The sequence below is a fragment of the Jaculus jaculus genome, chromosome 5 (assembly GCF_020740685.1).
Source record: "Jaculus jaculus isolate mJacJac1 chromosome 5, mJacJac1.mat.Y.cur, whole genome shotgun sequence".
Lineage (NCBI taxonomy): Eukaryota > Metazoa > Chordata > Mammalia > Rodentia > Dipodidae > Jaculus > Jaculus jaculus.
This window is the reverse complement of record NC_059106.1, coordinates 43,943,497-43,961,789: the sequence shown is the minus strand read 5'-3', so window position 1 is coordinate 43,961,789 and position 18,293 is coordinate 43,943,497. Positions and strand designations below refer to the sequence as shown.

The window sequence follows — 18,293 nt, the reverse complement described above, 5'->3', positions numbered from 1 at the left end:
GTTTGCATTATTGACAGAAAAAAAAAATCTGGCCAAGAGCAGCTTGTGTGGGGGGAAGGGTTTATTTTGGCTTATAGACTCGAGGGGAAGCTCCATGATGACAGGGGAAAACGATGGCATGAGCAGAGGGTGGACATCGCCTCCTGGCCAACATCAGATGGACAACATCAGCAGGAAAGTGTGCCAAACACTGGCAAGAGGAAGCTGGTATGGTACCCCCAACAATACACTACCTCCAGGAGGCTTTAATTCCCAAATTGCCGTCAGCTAGGGACATGGCATTCAGAACACCTAAGTTTATGGGGAACACCTGAATCAAACCACCACAGGGCTCCGCCTATGCCCAGCCAGCCTGGAGGCCCTCTAAGGCAAGGCAGCTAGGCCAACACTGTCTTTGTTTCCTCAGCATCCTCTTGTTTGGGAGGCTTATGTGTGAGATACAGAGAGATCCCTGCTCTGAGAGAGGCAGGAAGGGCTCCAATCTCTCCCGGTCGTGCACTGAATAAACATGCCTGGTGCCAGGGTGGTGCCAGGCAGTGTAGGGCAGAGAGAGGCTGAGGCGACAGGGCCCAGCTGGGAATCAGAGACCGCTCTGTCTGGAAGCTTGACACTGTCCCTGCCAGCTGGGAGACATACTTGAGTGAAGCCTTTTCCCCCTCTGTGCCTCAGTTTCCTCCCCTATAAAATGAAGACAGGAAGCCAACCGCCAACCTCCTGGGATTGCCGCAGGGTTGCAATGGGATAGTCCAGCACTTTGCACAGGTTTGAGGCACAAACGTACCTCTAAGTCCTAGCCAGCCTTTCCTTCCTTTTGTCCTAAGGATGTTTGGTCACTTTCAACTTTAAAATGCATGCCTTTAAACTTTAAGCTTTCTGCCGCCTTCATCGTCTTCTGCTCCTGGTTAGCTTCCCTAATGTGTCTTCCCCTGTCCCTGGGAAGTGGCTACTGTCCCTGCTGCCAGCGCACCCATGGCCCATGGACCCCTCCTGCGTCCCATAGTATTCGTTTGTTCCCAGCTGGGCCCCTCCCTGTGTACCGTCTTTATTGGACTCTCTTCCCCACCTTCAACAAGTCAGATATGTGGGAAAGCCTCCAACAAGGGTCTGAGCAGCTGGCCTCACGGTCCCTTTCCTGGTCCCTAACTTGTTCTGGCTTCTGATTCTCCAGCCACTGCAAACAAACTCCAGGCACATGCGTCACCTTGTGCATCTGGCTCACGTGGGTCCTGGGGAATCGAACCTGGGTCCTTTGCTTTGCAGGCAAACACCTTACTGCTAAGCCATCTCTCTGGGCCCAGCTTCTGATTCTCTCCTCTCTAGCAGGACAAGGATGTGCCTGGAGGTGGGATGGGGGACCAAAGCCAGCTCAGCTGCCACTGGCAGGGCGGGGGGATGCCTGGCTCCAGTGCTTGGGAGTCGGAGTCTGTCATGCAGATTGGGTGCAAATCGGGGCCATAGGGGGGATTCCATGAACTCTCTCTTTAGGACAGTGCTTTTGCTACTAAATTCTTGGCCCAACTATCCTGGTTTAGGGCCCTCTGTCAGTATAGGGGACAGGAAAGGAAGGGGCAAGTCCCAGGGGTGTATAGCCCCTTCCTTGGTTCTATGGGACCTACTTGGTATAGTTTGAGATTCCTGACTGGGCATTTCAGCCATTGAGATCAAATAGGTCAATAGAAATTCTGACAAAAGATGCTCTTGCAGTCTCCTCTGGCTGTTGCTAAGGGGCTGGGGAAGTGCACTGTGGGCATGTTATGCCTCTAGCTGCCCTCCTATTTATTGGCCTGGTGGCCTAGTCTCCGGTGTGGCTCTCCAGAGCCTGTCCTTCGAGACTGGAGGTCAGCAGGGCAGGAGGGGCAGTGAGTCAGCCAAGAACCTAGGGGAGGCTGTGCTCCCAGCAAGAGCCATGCCTCTGCTCTGTTAGGAGCCTAAGGAGTGGTGTCTAGACCCCAGGTCAGCAATAACACAAACAAGCTCCACCCTGTGCCCAGGGTACGGGCCTTGTGCCACATACCATGCCACGCTTCCATGTGTCCTTGCTAAATCAAGCCCACAGTCTCCCTCCTGCCCCTGGCTCCAGTCAGAGTGCGTCTTTGTTTTCTGTAAGTCTCCCTTCACTGCTCTCCTGCTTGCTGCCTGTGGCTCCTCCATCACACACGAAAGCTGCTACTGACCTAGAGAGGAACCAGATTCTTCATCTCAGAGACCCTGTTCTATACCGCCTGGGGAAGGGAGAAGAAGTGGCACAGGGCCACCTCATATAGGCCTAGGAGGGCACTAGGTGCAGACATCAGCTAATCTACACATGTGCATGTGAGCGAGCTTGGGGACTTGGTGGTGGGCCAAACTTGGAAGAGTGAGTTCCCTTTGCATGACCCCCATGCTGGCCTGGACATACCCAGGGACCCTTATGAGCACTCCTGATACACCTGTCTGTCACGTCCAAACACTTGGCTTTCTGAGCTCAGGGTGCATCCTGAAGTCCCTCTGCCTGCCCGCTGTCCTCAGACCCAAGCCCAGCCTCACTTGGCTTCACGAAATCACTACCTGAATCAGCCCTCGAGGAGTAAGTGGGGCACGTTCAGTGAATGACTATCTCATGGGGGGAGCAAGGAGAACATGGAGAGCAAGTGACTGATGAAAGGAGTGGGCAAGAGGCTGACGTCCAGACCCTGCCTCAGTTACTCAAGCTGGTTTGGAGCAAGGGCCTGCAGGATCTCCATTCCAGGCCTAGGCCCAGGGGTCAGCGGGCCTTAAAGTACTAACCTTGGAGTTCAAAGTTAAAGCTTCAAGTGATCACCTCACCTCATGCGGACTGCCCAAGCAGGCCTCTGAGGCCAAGGAGAGGTTGATGCTCCTCTACCTTAGGCCTCTGAGGGCACTTCAAGACCAGTTGACTTCCTTTCCCATCCTGTGGGAAAGGGCGTAGGCATTCTATTGGGCTCCGAGGGCACGGGGCAGGGGCAGACAGGAGCAGGGTGAGCCCTGTGGCAGCCAGCCCGCCGTGGGCCTGCCCACCCCTCCCTAGGCTGGGGCGAGAGCCTGGAGCACAAAGCTATTTTTATTTATGATGGTGTCGGGGCCAGCCTCTGTCTAGACAGCTGCTGTTATCACTCGAGGCCATCCTGGAATGCACAGCCCCGTCTACTTAGAACAGAGGACAGCGTGCAGATTAGACAGCTCGTAAAAATAAGCTTGCAGCCAACACAGCCCAGAACAGGGTAACCTCGGCCAGGTCAGGTGTCCTAGCTGGTCTTGGACACAGCGATGTTTACAGAGAAAACAGGAGCACTGTGGCCTTAGGAAAGGAGGCCAGCCTGGTTTTGCTGGCACCCCTCAGCAGATTCGCCCTTGGGGAGGCCCAGAGCCTGTCCTCATAGACAAGACAGGTGCAAGAAGGGACCATCTGGTCCAGGACAGGCCTTTCAGAAAAGCTGGGAGAGTTTTTTTTTGCCTCGGGGGGTCTGGGAGTCATCATGTGGAGATGTTGGGATGGTTGCTTGTTAGCATTCTCTGGGGTCTTTCTAGCTCCAAACAGGAAGAGGAGGTTAAGGGAAGCTTAAGTAAGCAACTGAGTCTCTCTGGGCCCCTGAGGTCACAGTAGCTCTCAGGGTACCCTGTGTGTGGGCGCTCCAAGCACTCTGGATGGCTCTGGTTGCCAAGGCTTTGATAAGTACGAAGAGGTGTTAGGACCATGCTGCCTTTGGGATGTGGTTGCATTTGCTGAGAGGTCAGACTGTTTTCTCAGCCCCTATGGTGGACAGCTGGAGCCCGGGTCATCCCCCTGCATGTGTGTCTGAACCCACCACGTCCAGGAAGAACCAACCCCAGCTCTTGCTGGGCTTTGGCCCCAGGAGGCTGCTTCAGGAGGAAGCAGCCATTCTGTAGCCTGTGAGATGCTGAGGCTCGGAACACCTTCCCACAGCGAGGCAGCAGCCCGGCTGTCTTGGCTCATGGTCATTCCAGAGAGCCAAGGGGCTATGACTTAAGCACAGAAAAGAGCAGGGGTCCAAGATCCAAGCCAGCCACCCACCCTACTCTGAGAGGGCTCCCCTCGGAAGAACCAGATATCAAATGGTCTCCAAAGGTCAGAGAGATATGCTCCAAGCTTGTTGCAGGAAGCAGTGGCCTCTGCAGGGAAAATATCAAGACTTGGAGGCGAGGTAGTGGGTCCACGCAAGAACACCCTGTGGGAACCTGGACACTGAACCAGGAGCTGCTGGAGGCAGAAGAACCCAGACTAAATGACCCTGGGCTCCTGAGGTTCTGGGCTTAATATATCTCCAGGGAGTGGTCTGTGGCAGACAGAGAGGCTATGAACTTGGGCGTCATCATCAGTTTTTCATAGCTATTACTGTACCCACCAAATCCTTAAGTGGCACCATGTGCCAGATGGAATCACCCAGTGACACCCCCATTATACAGGAATGTATGCAAATGGGCTCACTTTCCTCCCCTGGCATAGTCTTACTCATCCTTCAAAATCTTGCAAGGGGGCTGCAGAGATGCCCAGTGGTTAAAGATGCTCGCCCTGCAAAGCCTGCTGCCCCAAGTTCAATTCCCCGGCACCCAGGTAAAACCAGATGCAAAGTGGTGCCTGGAATCTGTGTTCCTGTCTCAAGTGGTCTAATGGGAAGTGGAGCCAGGACAATCGGAAGCTCACAGGCCATCTGGTCTAATGTTAGTTTGCAGCTGTAAGAGACCCCGTCTCAAAGCAGGTAGAGACAGTCACCCTGAGGTTGACCTCTGACCTCCACATCATGCCATGGTACATATACCAACATATTCACGCACACACCGTACCATGGATGCCTGACTGTCATGCGTCATTGCAGGCCCATCCCCTCATGTCTGCCAGTCTGTGCCCAGCCACTGGATCCCTGGCTAAGGTTTTCTGGGTGTCAGTGAGGGAAGCTGGGGTCTTTGGCAGCTCCTTATTCCTCACCTGACAGCCCCCCACTCCTAACTTTGAGCTAGTGAGCTAGGTCCCCATATCTTTTTTTTTTTTTTTTTTTTTTTTGTCTTTTCGAGGTAGGGTTTCACTCTAGTCAAGGCTGACCTGGAATTCACTATGGAGTCTCAGGGTGGCCTCGAACTCATGGTGATCCTCCTACCTCTGCTGGGATTAAAGGCGTAAAGGCGTGCACCACCATGCCTGGCTTTAGGTCTCCATATCTTTTTTTTTTTTTTTTTGGTTTTTCGAGGTAGGGTCTCACTCTGGTCCAGGCTGACCTGGAATTAACTCTGTCATCTCAGGGTGGCCTTGAACTCATGGCAATCCTCCTACCTCTGCCTCCCAAGTGCTGGGATTAAAGGCATGCGCCACCACGCCTGGCGGTCTCCATATCTTTATAGAGGGCCAGTGTGTCCTCAGTGAGTCTGAACTGGTCTGCTGTTTCCTTGGGAGCAAGTAACACCCACAGCTCACCCTCCAGGAAGTCAGGGTGACAATTATCCAGTGGGGTTTCTGGAAGGCTATTGCAGTCCCAGAAAGAGGAGCCGCTGGGCCAGAGGGAGGGACTCTCGGGGAGTGCTGGGCAGTTTTAGAATGTGTCCTGTAAATAAATAGCACGACGATCAGACTTAGAGCAGGTATGCCTGGGCTTGGCGGCTTTTTAGGGGTGCATCTGATCTTAGCAGTGCCATGAACTCAGCTGGGAGGTGTCATTATCACACAGTCAGACTTCCTGGGGTGCTGATAGATCCAAAGTCATGGGTGTTCTGAACCCAAACGCCAGACTCTTGACTCAGCCTGGGTCTCTGCATTTCTGAAGTCATGTCACTCCGTCTTGGGAATGTTCTAAATCCTACCCTTATTTCTGAGCTGGTAACACAGGCTCTCGGGAGGGGCAAATGGCCCGGGACCTCTCTTTCCTCTTGCCAATACTCTGGAGGATTCGGAAGCGAAGATGGGAGTGGGCTGGGTGGGGTGGGGTGGGGTGGGGGTCACAGACGAGGAGTTCGTTGAGCTGCCCAGCGTGCCGGCTAAAGGGCAGGGCCTCCCTCCAAGGCGGCTCCTAAAGGCAGAGCCAATTTCTAGCGTTCAGGCGAAGGGTGTTTTCCTTCCTCGTGGATGAAACATTGCTGGCACTTTCGGGAGGACTGAACACTCTGTCCACTTTGGCGGCCTTCGGCCAGGATTCCTGGATGGACACAGCACGCTTTCACAGGCAACAAGATTAATCACGAGCCTCCCTCCCTCCCTCCTCCCCACCCCTTTCCCTGTCAGCCACTCGGCTCCAAGTGACCACAGGAAGTGATTATGAGCCCAGAGTCATGTGCCTCTTGACACAGTCTCCCTTGTAGGGGAGGGCAGAGAAACACATCCTGACTTCCAGCGAATCCTGCTCCTCTCATGCTCCCCCTGAGAGCTGGCTTGGCTCCATCCAGAGGTTGGGCCCACTGGTGTGTCCCTCAGGGCCTTCCCTGATACACACAGTAGGGAATCTTCTGGAAGTCCCTGAGTTGTGGTCCCACCCCAAGTTCCCCTGTGACCTTCCATGCCCTATTTTAAGATGCTGGTGTCAGATGGCCAAAGTGAAATGATTCGCAGGATGGAGGAACAGGAAAGAAAGGAACAAGACCCACTCATCTGTATCAAATCTCCCAGGCATCCTCACGTACTTGGGGACAATCCTGGCATGTCTGCTCTGCAAAGCTGTCTGGGGTGGGGATTCTCTGCCTCTCCCAGAAAGTCCAGCATCCAGCCCAAACAGAACATTTCAGAACATTCTTCGGGTTCCTAAAAGACATCCTAAAGTCAGGCCTGTGCTACCTCCTCAGGAAGGTGGAATGCTTTGAAGTTGGGCTCTCAGCCTGGCTCCACTGGAGATCGAGAAGGCTCCTGCTAAACAGGAGGGAGTCTTGAGGCAGTGGAGCAAAGGCCTGTGGGTTGGCGCCAGAGGCCTAAACCCACTGGGGCAAGTTGAACTCCAGCGGGAGGTGGCTGCTCACCAGTAAGTAAGTTGTAAAACCCAGCTCAGACACAACATCTGGCAGCTGCTTCAAATAGTTCTCTGTCTGCAGTTGGAGCTGCTCGTGGCCTCCTGTAAATCAAACCATGTGCACAGAGAAGAACTGTGCAGGCCGACCGAGGCACCCTGTCTTGGCTGGGCCCCAGCTATATCTTCAGCCTCCAGGCATGTTTAAATAGCCCGGGGTTCACATTCCATGTCCTTGTAGGATCAGTTCAGACCAGCCCTGTGGGAGAAGCTGCAGAGATACGGAGATACCTGACATCTCTCTGTCTGGAAGTCAGATGGAGGGAGATGAGAGGATATTGAGACTCTATGGGGAGCTTGGCACATGGGCGTGATCCCTCAGGCTTGGTCTCTATTCCCAAGGACGCTGAGACATGGCTATCCTTCCCAGATCTTGGAACCCAAACACCATATAGGGTCTGAGGATAGATTGAGTCTCTCAGTCTTCTGTACATTAAGAAGTTTCTGACGCAAACCTGGTCCTGCGGCCTCCAAACCTTCCCTGGGCTCCGCTCCTACTGGGTGGAATATGGATCAGTTCCCTAGGAGAACTAGTGTCATGGGACTGGTTATAGGTAAGAGGCCAGGGGAGGAAGGTGATGGCTGTGGCTAATGATGACGGAAACACTGACTATCTGGCAGTGATCACCACAGGCCTGCTTGGGCTGTCCCCCACCTGCTTCCTTCAGTAAGTCTGGCTTCTTAGGAGCTCCTCCCTGAAGCTGCAGGCAGGAGGTTGCATGGTGGCCCCAGAAAGAAATGTCCATGTCCTAATCCTGGAATTGGTGGACACGATCCTGTTTGGGAAAGGGGTCTTAGCAGATGTTATTGAGTTAAGAACCTACAATGAGATCATGTGGCATATCCAGTTGAGCTCTAAATCCCATGACAAGTGTCCTTAAAGGACAGGCACAAGAACAGAGGCCATGGGAAGTCAAAGGGTGCCTGCCTCCATCCAGTGCTGGAAGAGGCCGGGAGATCCCCTTCTCTACAGCCTGTGGGGGGTGGGGAGTAGCCGATAGCACAACTGTCCACGCGTTGATGTTGGACTCCTGGTCTCCGGAGCTGTGGGAGAAGACGAGTGGTGTTCATATACCTAGTGTATGACACTTTGTCATGCAGCCTCAGCAACCAAACGTAGTCACTCAGAGACGCTGGGCAAAGCCACACAGTTCTACCATGCCTGGGCCTCTGTTGCCCCTGGATACGAGACTGATTTGCAAACTGGACCTCACTCCCATCTGACAGAGGTTCCTGGGTTCTGGTGATGGTCCTTCAAGATGCCCTTCTTCCTAGGGCTGGCTTTGATAAAGTCAGAATTCTGGTTACCCAAGGGTGTGTGGAAATTACTCAGCTACTCTTGCAGGTCTATGGCAAGGAGTTCCACCCTGCACATGTTGGTTCTCTTATCCTGAACAATCCTCATAACAGGAAATGGTATCCCCTTCTGACAAATGAGGAAATGAAGAGAGCTAATGGGGGAGAGAATCATGCAAAAATCTCCTTCACAAACCAGTTGGAAGCAAAAGCAGCCAGGCACAAAAGGCTGCATGGCACGTGAACCCACTGGTAGGCAGTGTTCAGAACAGACCCATCCACAGAGGTAGAACGTAGATCCATGGTTGCTAAGGGCTATGGGCCAGGGGAATGACGTAGTGGTAGTGGGTCCCCTTAGGGGGGATGGAGTATTTCAGAACGAGGCAGAGCTGATAGGTAGGAGAGTGTTTGAACACTACTGATGTGTGCACTTTAAAATGGTGAATTTGAGATCATGTGAATTTTACCTTCATTAAAAATAGGCAGGGCTGCAGAGATGGTTTAGCAATTAAGGCACTTGCCTGCAAAGCCTAAGCACCCAGGTTTGATTTCCCAATACCCGTGAAAGTCAGATGCACAAGGTGGCGCATGAGTCTGGAATTCATTTCCAGTGGCTGGAGGCTCTGGCGCACCCAATCTCTCTCTGGATCTGCCTCTTCCTCCCTCTTTCTCAAATAAATAAATAAATAAGGGACTGTAGAGATGGCTTAGCAGTTAAGGAGTTTGCCTGCAAAGCCAAAGGACCTCGGTTCAATTCCCCAGAATCTATGTAAGCCAGATAGATGCACAAGGTAGTGCATGATGTCTGGAGTTCATTTGCAGTGGCTAGAGGCTCTGGCGTGCCCATTTTTTAGAAAAAATAAATACAAAAACGCAGCTCCTGAGTGGACAGTCCTGATAGAAAGCTCTTGCCTAGGCTCAGAGACCTGGTTATGGCACCAAATTCCTAGTTCAGCTTTCCAAGACTGAATTTCCCTGCCTTGACCCATCAGGGACCTATTTTATTCATTCCTAAAACCAGCCCTTTGTGTCCCAGGTTACAAGGCTATGGTTGGTGCTAAGACCCAAGACAGAGAGAGCTGGTTGGGCCTTCCTGTTGCATCTTCTGCACCAGCGGTCAACAAACTTCTCTCAGTCTCGGCTTCCTGTAGATCTCTAGAGGACCATGTGGGGAAATGCCAGAAGGCTCCACATGATTGCAGCTCTGCATATAATTCTAGGACCCCCAGGGACTTCTGGGACCACACATTGGTCACAAGGGTGTGGAACCATGCAGATTCTCCACCTATTTCAGAACAAGCTTCCTGGGATTTTGTGGGTTTTTTGTGTGTGAAAACATCCATCAACTTCCAACTGACAGCCAAGCAAGGTCCATTTACAAGGTACATCCTAGGGACAAGTCCACCAACAGATGCTATCAGGAGAAACAAGGGAACTAGAAGAGGCCTTTCTACCTACAGATTAGACCCGAAAGGCTTATAGTAGGGTTTGGGTGGGAAGCAAGACCGAAGACCAGGGCAGAAACCAGGGCCAATTCCAGCCAGCCAGTAGCCCTCAGCCCGGCTCCTATTCCCAGAAAGAGCATCAAATCTTGCAGGCACAGTAGCCGCTTTTCTCTGTCCTGGGTAGAGAAGTTCAGAGAACAGCTTGTTTTCTGTTTTCTTACAAAAGAAAAACAAGATCTGAGCCTAGGAGAAGACCCTGAGGTCTGAGTGCACAAGAGGATGGACAGGCTGAGAGCTGGCTTCCCGCGGTGGAGTCCTGAGGCGCCCTAGGAGAGCTGGGAGTAGCTTCCTCTGGCTCGCTGGGCCAGGACATCATTTGTTGATCCTCAAGCTTGATCCGAGTTCATGATTTCCTCCCGGGTTGCCATGGCCCCATGCAGCAAACACAGCAAACTCCTGGCCCGAGGCAGCGCATTTATTTCAAATATTCCTTGCAGCTGGAATCCGACCATGTTTGGGTGTCTGGACTGGGGTAAGAACTAATTGCTCTGTCTTCGGCCCCCTCCCCAGCTCCCCCAGCATAGTTTATGGTTCAGTAAAGTCCACATTCTTCATCCTGCCGTGGAACAGGAGGGAGGCTTTGCCGAGGATGGAGACAGAGGCGTCTTCCCATCTATGGCCAAGCCCAGAACCAGCTACCTGCTCAAAGGCAGGGGATTAATTACAACCACATGGGCCAAGTCTGCACAGATGGTTTTATTAATACTGTTCCCTTCCGCGCAAAACCCGGCTCCCCCAGCAGTCTCCCGGCCGCACAAAGGCCCTTATTTTGCCTGTGCCTCCCCCACCCCACGCCTGACCCCTCTCCTCCCCTGCCACCCCTTCAAAGGAAGCTGAAGTTCCAACTGCAACCCAGACATGAACTCCAGCCCTAAAAATAACTCTAGACCCCACCCCCGCCCAGTTTCCTCTGCCTGTATCTGAGGTGTGTCCGGGTAGCCGTGGAGGGTAACGTCCCCCGAGGGCTACCTTGATCTGGGCAGATGAGCCGGGGGAAAAGAACATTGGTCAGGAAGTTGGTTCAGAAATGTTTGGTCCCAATGAAGGAGGCACCATCATTCTTTTAAGTGCTTGCTGGCACACTTGCCTAGATGCCAGGCCCTGCCCTCCCTAGGAGTCGCATGTCCTTATGCCATTTTACAGAGGCTCATCCGAGATTATAAAAGCCAGTGTGTAAAAGCAGGTGAGATTTAGGAGTCCATGTGTTCAGTCCCTGGGCCAAGCCACTGCGTACACCGACATGATTCTCTTTAACCAGCAACTCTAAGAACCAAAGCTGACAGTGGTGTACAGCTCCCTCAAGCGAGGTCACCTGGGGAGTGTGGAGGCAGGTGCCTGGGTCTGGGATCACAAATACTGATTTTGCCCATCTGATGTGGGGTGGGGAGGGGGTGGCTGGAATCTGCATTTTAACAAAGCAGAGGTCTTAAGGAAAGCTGGTCAGGCCAGACGTGTCATGATTCTTGAGTGGCAGGGATCTTGGACCCTCAGACCAGGCACTTCCCACGGCACACTCTGATCTTGACATGTCTATAGGATGAAAACATTTCCATCGCGAGCTGCATGTGCTCTGCTTGATCTGGTCATGACCTGTGATCAATCGCGTCTCGTGAATTTCTTGACTATTCGCAGTATTGCCAGTGGGGCCTCTAAGCCAGAATTTCCCGTCATTCCCATGGTGGGGAGGCTCTGCCCACAGTGGTTGGCAGAATGGGCTCACTGGGCAAAGGTTCTTCAAGTATAATGACACACTGGGTGCCGGGGACGGATGTTTGAGAGAGAACCTGCTCTTTCTGTCCAGTGCAGAGCCTGGACTCCGAGTAAGCCATGCTGGCTTCCACTCTGCACCTAACTGGCCTGGGGTCAACCTAAGCTTTTTAGCAAAGCAAACTGTGCATAAAAATCCACCTTCCATTGGCTCAAACATACTCTGGTTTCTCCCCAGACCACAGAAATCTTTCACCTTTTACTACTTGGGCTCAGTGAGCTCCTTTGCTGGACTGCTGGGGCTCCAAACTTTCGGAAAGGATGAAGCACATCCTAGGATGGCCCGCAGGGTTCTCCCCCTGCACCTGAAGTTTGGGTGGACACCCCACCTTCAGAGAGGTCACGGGGTGGCAGGGAACACTGTGGGCAGTATTATTTTGACCGGATGGTGGAGGTTTTGGCCACACCTCTTCCCCCCTTGCCTGAGACACAAAGAAGGGATTAAAAAGTAGTTTCGTATTTTAACAAACTTTTCTTTATTAGGGCACTATTATGAATCATCATAAAATAGAATGGGAGTTTCAAAACTATACATACCACAAGGCTCTAGGCTGTTAGGAAAGCAGGATGGGTGGGCAGTCCCAGGGTGTTGGGAGAGAGAGGGGTGCAGAGGGCCCAGCAATTCCTCAGCATCCCATCTGTGGGGAACAGCTGGGTCAAGGCCACAAGCTGAGATCTATACAAGTGAACATGACCCGCCCTAAACAGGAGCAAGAGAAATCTTCAAAGTCTGCCAGGTAAAACCCCTTCTCCAAAAACACAAAATTTTCACAATATGAAGGGGGTAATTTACATTCCTCATATTGTCTTGGCACCAATTTTGTGCTTTGAAAATATGCTCCACTGGAAGATTTTTTTTTAAAGGTACCCTACAGCAGCTGCTTAAAAACAATTCTTATGGACAAATATATATATATATATCTATATGTATATGTATATATATTAAACATTTTAAACAAATAAAGTCATCTATTGTACCTGTGCAGAAATGAACAGAACTCAGACTCGACAGGAGTTGATTTCTTTTTTTTTTTTCTTTTCTTCTCTTTTTTGAGACAAGGCTCATGTAGTTTAGGCTGGCCTCAAAATCACTATGCAGCCAAGGATGACCTTGAACTTCTGATCCTCTTGCATCTACCACCCGAGTACTGGGATTACAGGGATGACCCACCGTGCCCAGTTTTATGTGGTGCTGGGGATGGAACCCAGGGCTTTGTGTATGCTAGATAAGCACCCCCCACTGAGCTAAACTCACGGGAGCTGGGGCAGGTGTGGGGAGGGGCATCTATCTCCTGCTGGCTGCCCCGCACGACCCCTCCTGAGGTTGTGAGGGTCATGATGAACTAGGGCTACTCCATGTGCTTCCTGAGCCTGCGCACAGTGAGGGCCCCCCATGTGGCTCCACTCTGCTGCTGATTTCTGTCCCGCTCTGCCTGTGGCTTCCCAGGAGATGGAGACCCTGCTGGCCCCTGTCCTTGTTCCGGTGGTCCTTTGAGCCTCTGAGGATGCCCTTGGGAAATCTCAGCTAGAAAAACAGGTGCAAAATCAAACTCATACCAAAAAGTCATGGAAGACGAAAGAAACCTAAACACATGCCACGATGTACATATGCTCACGGTGAGAGTCACCTGGGAACACGGGGACCTGCACAGCCCTCTGAGGGGTTCCTGGGGACTCTCGTATTGCACATGAGGATAATGCAGAGCCCCCTGGAAACTAGGTCGAGGGATGTAGACAAAGCCACCCTTGTGCCTGAGCACTCCGACTCACATGCCACAGGCATGTCCAGGGAGAAGGACAGGTGTGGCACACACATCCCAGGGAGGTGGCAGGTGGGGAAAAAGCAACAGAACACGCTGGAGAAAGGTGACCGAACAAGGTTTCCTTTTTAAATGGAATAAATAAATGGCCTTTGTTACTTTTTAAAGAATAAATACAGGGCATGGAGCACCAGCAGCCGGCCTCAAGGCTGGGTGCTCACTGGCCCCAGGGTGGGCTGGCTTAGGAGTCTGCCTTGGTGGCCATGGTGCATGATGTCCTGAGCTTCATTTGTGTGGACTGATCCTGGCCCTTCCCGCTCCTGGGATCTGCCCTTGAACCTTAGCACCTCTCACACATCCTACCAATCAGAACACACAGATGGCTGCGGCCCGCCCTGCCCAAGAGCAGACAGGTGCCTGTGGAGGCTTTCCTAGGAGTTTATTCTCGGCATCTGGTTCCGGGGAGGGGGGCGGGGGGCTTGCATGCTGCTGCTCTGGCCCGCACTGCGAAGGAAGGAGAGGAGTCCTGTTGGCATCTTTCCCAGCAGAGGCAGCTGGGAGGATGAGGAGGAAGAACAGGGGCTTCGGCCCATGGCTGAAGGCGGGCGTCCGTCCCAGGCGCTGGGTGCAGTGGCCCTGACGGCTCAGTGAGTTGGCACCAGGTGGCTGTTGTACTGCAATCCTGGGGCACAAGTCACTGGTACAGGAGGTAGGCCTTGAGGGAGGCGGGCAGCGGCAGTGCAGGGATGGCGCTCAGGCGCTCCTTCCCCAGGGCCAGGCGCACCGAGCGCCGGCACAGGTCCATGAGAGGCAGGGGCTCGGCTGAAGAAACCAGAGGGGAGAGAGAACTTCAGCAAAGCTCAGAAAGGTTCTAGAACGAATGGAACTAACCACACGCGCAAGACCAGTACTGACTTGGATGGACTTTAACATGTAGGCAATTGACAAACATGGCTTTTAATTCTGAATGAAGAGGGAAATAGCACACGCAGAGAAGCCACCCTGGGCTGGACAGGGTCTTAAGCCAACACTGACTAAAATTTCAGTCCCCACAGCAGCTATCATGAATGATGTAACATCACAGAAATGTCATTATTGTCCTCATCCCTACTTTAACAGAAGATGGAACTGGCAGGTAGAGTCTGCCCAGGGTCTTCCTGCTGGAGAAAGATGGGGCTAGGACTTGAACACGTTGTCCCTCGTCTCCCTTGGGGCCACTCTGGTTGCCTTCAAGGACAATGCCTTCAATGTATGTGGCTCAGAGACAACTGGAGCCTAGCTCTCCCTAGCACATCCCCCTGTCCAGCACAGGGCCGCTCACCAGCTTTGGGAAGGGACCCTTGTACGCTACCCAACTTCTTTTTTGCCTCTACCATACAAACAGAGGACACAGATGCACAGACAGGGTAACCAGCATGTCAGCTTATATGCTGGGATCTGAATCTGGGCAGTGTGTGCCCAACATCCCTATTCTGAGCCACCATACACTGCTACACATTAAGACATGAGAAAATGAGTTCAGGCTGGACAGAGGGCTCCATGGGTAAAGGGCCTGCTGTGAAAGCTTGAGACCCCAAGTTCTAATCCCCAGAACCCAGAAGCTGGACAGGTGGCGTGCATCTGGAATGCCTATGGTGAGGTGGGAGGTGGAGGCAGGAGGGTCCCGAGAAGCTTGAGGGCAGTGAGCCTGGTGTATACGGCAGAGAACTAACGACCCTGCCTCAGACAAGGCTGAGGGTGAGGACCCACCCAAAGTTATCATCTGACCTCCACATACGCTCCGTGGCATGTGTGTGCCCACACGTGCATGTGCTCGCTCTCACACACAAAAATTTTAAAAGAAGGAGCAAATTTAAATCTCTACCCTGGGGACCCCAGAATTGGCTCCTCACTCTTCCCTCGCCCAACTACCCTCCCTGCCTGTGCTTTAGTTAGCCCATCTGTAAGATGAGGAATCTGCAACAGACTCTCCCAAAGTCTTGGTCAACTAGACTCTGGAAGCCAGAATGGTGTCGCTGCAGCTTTTGGTCAGAACACAGTAGATGCAAAGTGGACCTTCTGAACATCAGTGTGGGGGGCTCCTTTCATCTGCCATCAGCCATGCAAAGGCCCTGGGGCTGCCCCAAGCTGCCTCCCTTGGAGGATGTGGCTCAACCCACTGTGAGCGGGGAGGGGTCTTCCCCAGGGGTTTGGGGGGTACTTAAAGCAGCATCAAGAACCACTGAACATGACCCCAAAGCCCTGCCAGCTAAGAGAGCATTTCTACTACCAACCCCTTAGCTTTGGGAGTTTACTGTCACCTCACAGATACCTCTGTAAAGAAAGTTTCCTGGGCTGGAGAGATGGCTTAGTGGTTAAGGTGATTGCCTGCGAAGCCTGAGGACCAAGGTTCAATTCTCCAGGTCCCACATAAGCCAGATGCACATGGTGGCACATGTGTCTGGAATTCATTTGTAGTGACTAGAGGCCCTGGTGGATCCATTCTCTCTCTCTCTCTCTGTCTCAAATAAATAAAAATAAATCAGAATAAAAGAAAGTTTCCCAACAAGAAGACGGAACACTCCTGCTCTAGCTCCCTTGTTGCTAGGGCCAACACAGCAGCAGCTGCCATTGTGGGTGGAACACCTGCTGTGGACATAGAGGGACAAGGACTCCAAAGGGACAAGGCCAAGTAGCTGTCATATTCCACCCCTGCAGAGAGCTACATGTGGAGGGAATTTCTATACTATAGGCATGGACTGTGGGAGCTTCTAGGACTTTCTAGGACCAGCCACAGGGGAGCAGTGAATGGTCACACAGATGTGATATCAGGTGAAAATAATGACTACCCACCTACCATGTGGACAGGTCTGTTCTTTGAGGCATCACGAGTAAAGTGGGCACAGTGTTCCTACCTTGTACAGGCAAAGCAGTGGTGTGCAGGGCTGTGGTCTAACTATTTTCAAAGGCTAGGCAGATTCTCATCGCATGGGCCACAGAAAGAAATGTGGGCACCACACCTTGGTAAAATGTCCATCCTATCAATTTCAGCAGGACCAAAGAAGGTCTCTCATCTCAGTATTTTATTATTTTATCTTATTTTATTTGTTTGGGAGAGAGAGAGAGAGGCAGATACAGAGAAAGGGCATGCCAGGGCCTCCAGCCACTGTAAACAAACTCCGGATGCATGCGCCCCCTTGTACATCTGGCTTATAAGGGTACTGGAGAATGGAACCTAGGTCCTTAGACTTCGCAGGCAAGCACCTTAACCTCTAAGCCATTTCTCTAGCCCTTACCTCAGTACTCTGTGTGTGTGCGTGTGTGTGCGCGCATGAGCTCACCTGCAGTGACTGGAGTGAAATGGCTGGTGTCCTACTCCATCACTCTTCTGCCTGTTCTTTTTGGTTTGTTTTGGTTTTTGTGAGGTGGGGTCTCACTATAGCCCAGGCTGACCTGGAACTTACTCTGTAGTCCTAGGCTGGCCTCAAACTCATGGCAATCTTCCTACCTCTGCCTCCCGAATGCTGGGATTAAATGACTTTTCTTATTTGAGACAGAGTTTCTTACTAATCTCGGAGCTTGCTATTTTGTTTTTGCAAGTTCCTGTGATTCTCAGGTCTCTGCTCCTCTAAGGGACTGGGGTTGCTGATGCAAGTGGCCACATTCAGCTGTTTAAATGCGTCCTATGGATCAAATTTGAGCAATTTATCACATCTCCTTAGGCCCTCATGTTAGCATAAAAAGTGCTCTTACCGACTGAGCCACTTCTCCATCTCACACTCAGTACTTCTGCCTGGGGGCTGAGGGTTCTGTGTCTGACTTCACTCAGAAACCAAGTGCCTACTGACACCCCACTAATGGGTGCCTGTCCTGTTGCCCAGGGCTTTGGGCTACCCTGCTTACCCCAGGAGGCCAACGTGTTCCTTCATTTAAATAATTTATATAGTCAGGCTTGGTGGCACACGCCTTTAATCCCAGCACTTGGGAGGCAGAGGTAGGAGGATCACCAAGAGCTAGAGGCCACCCTGAGACTACATAGTGAATTCCAGGTCAGCCTGGGCTAGCTACCTCATAAAATCAAACTAATAATAATAATAATTTATATAAACGAGCGGAGGAAGGGCTGAACGTGCATGCAGCAAGGCATTAGGAAGGAAATCGGGCACTATTTCCGGGAGCAGAAGGTTGTGAGTACTTGGAAAAGCCCATGAGCCAACTTCTGCATTTCTATGAGAAATAGCTTCCTGGTATCCTGGTCAGACCTGCACAGTTTCAGAACCCCAAACCTGTGACTTTTGCGGTTCTCTGAAAAATTCTGATCCAACTGAAGTCTCAAAAGTACAGTGCTATGCCCAGTCCATGGGCTAAAAGGATGAACTGTTTATGATCAGGGCACACTGTGCATATATATGGAGGTTATTGATAAAGTGTTTAAAAATAATTTTAAAAGGGTGAGCCGCAGGTTTGTGAGAGCAAGGGAAAAGGTGACATCAGGAAGTTACCTTGTTAGACGTGTGGCTTGCTCTCATGGTGCCTGAGGTGTGGTGCTCACTCCTGCAGGTAGCTGGCAGTGAAAATGCTTATGGAAGGAATTCTAGAATGTCATGAGTGGGAGTGGCTATTGTAGGATGTGTTTCCCCTTTATATCAAGCAGCTCTCATTAAAAAAAAAAAAAAAAAGTGGGCTGGAAATATTGCTCAGTGGTTAAGGCACTTGCCTGCAAAGCTCAAGGTTCAATTCCCAGTACCATGTTCAGCCAGATGCACATGCATCTCTGTTTGTAGTGGCTAGTGGCCCTGTCATGCTCATTCTCTCTATATGCCTCTCCCTCTCAAATAAATAAATTTAAAATATTTTATTCCTATTTATTTAAGAGAGAGGAAGACGCAGATAGAGTGGGGTGTTCTGATATAGAATGGACATACCAGGGTCTCCAGCCACTGCAAATGAACTAACTCCAGGTGCATGTGCCACCTTATGCATCT

The 18,293-nt window shown here is 51.7% G+C and overlaps 1 protein-coding gene across 2 annotated transcripts in view; it reads right to left on the bottom strand.

Moving 5' to 3' along the window:
• Positions 1-12,021: 12,021 nt before the first annotated feature.
• Spsb1 (splA/ryanodine receptor domain and SOCS box containing 1) overlaps positions 12,022-18,293 on the bottom strand; it is a 71,800-nt gene continuing 65,528 nt past the window's right edge. For both annotated transcript variants that reach the window (XM_045150892.1, XM_004657671.2), the window contains exon 3: positions 12,022-14,151. In XM_045150892.1, coding sequence (XP_045006827.1) covers positions 14,024-14,151 — 128 coding nt within the window. In that variant the 3' untranslated portion in view covers positions 12,022-14,023. The remainder of the gene's footprint in view (positions 14,152-18,293) is intronic.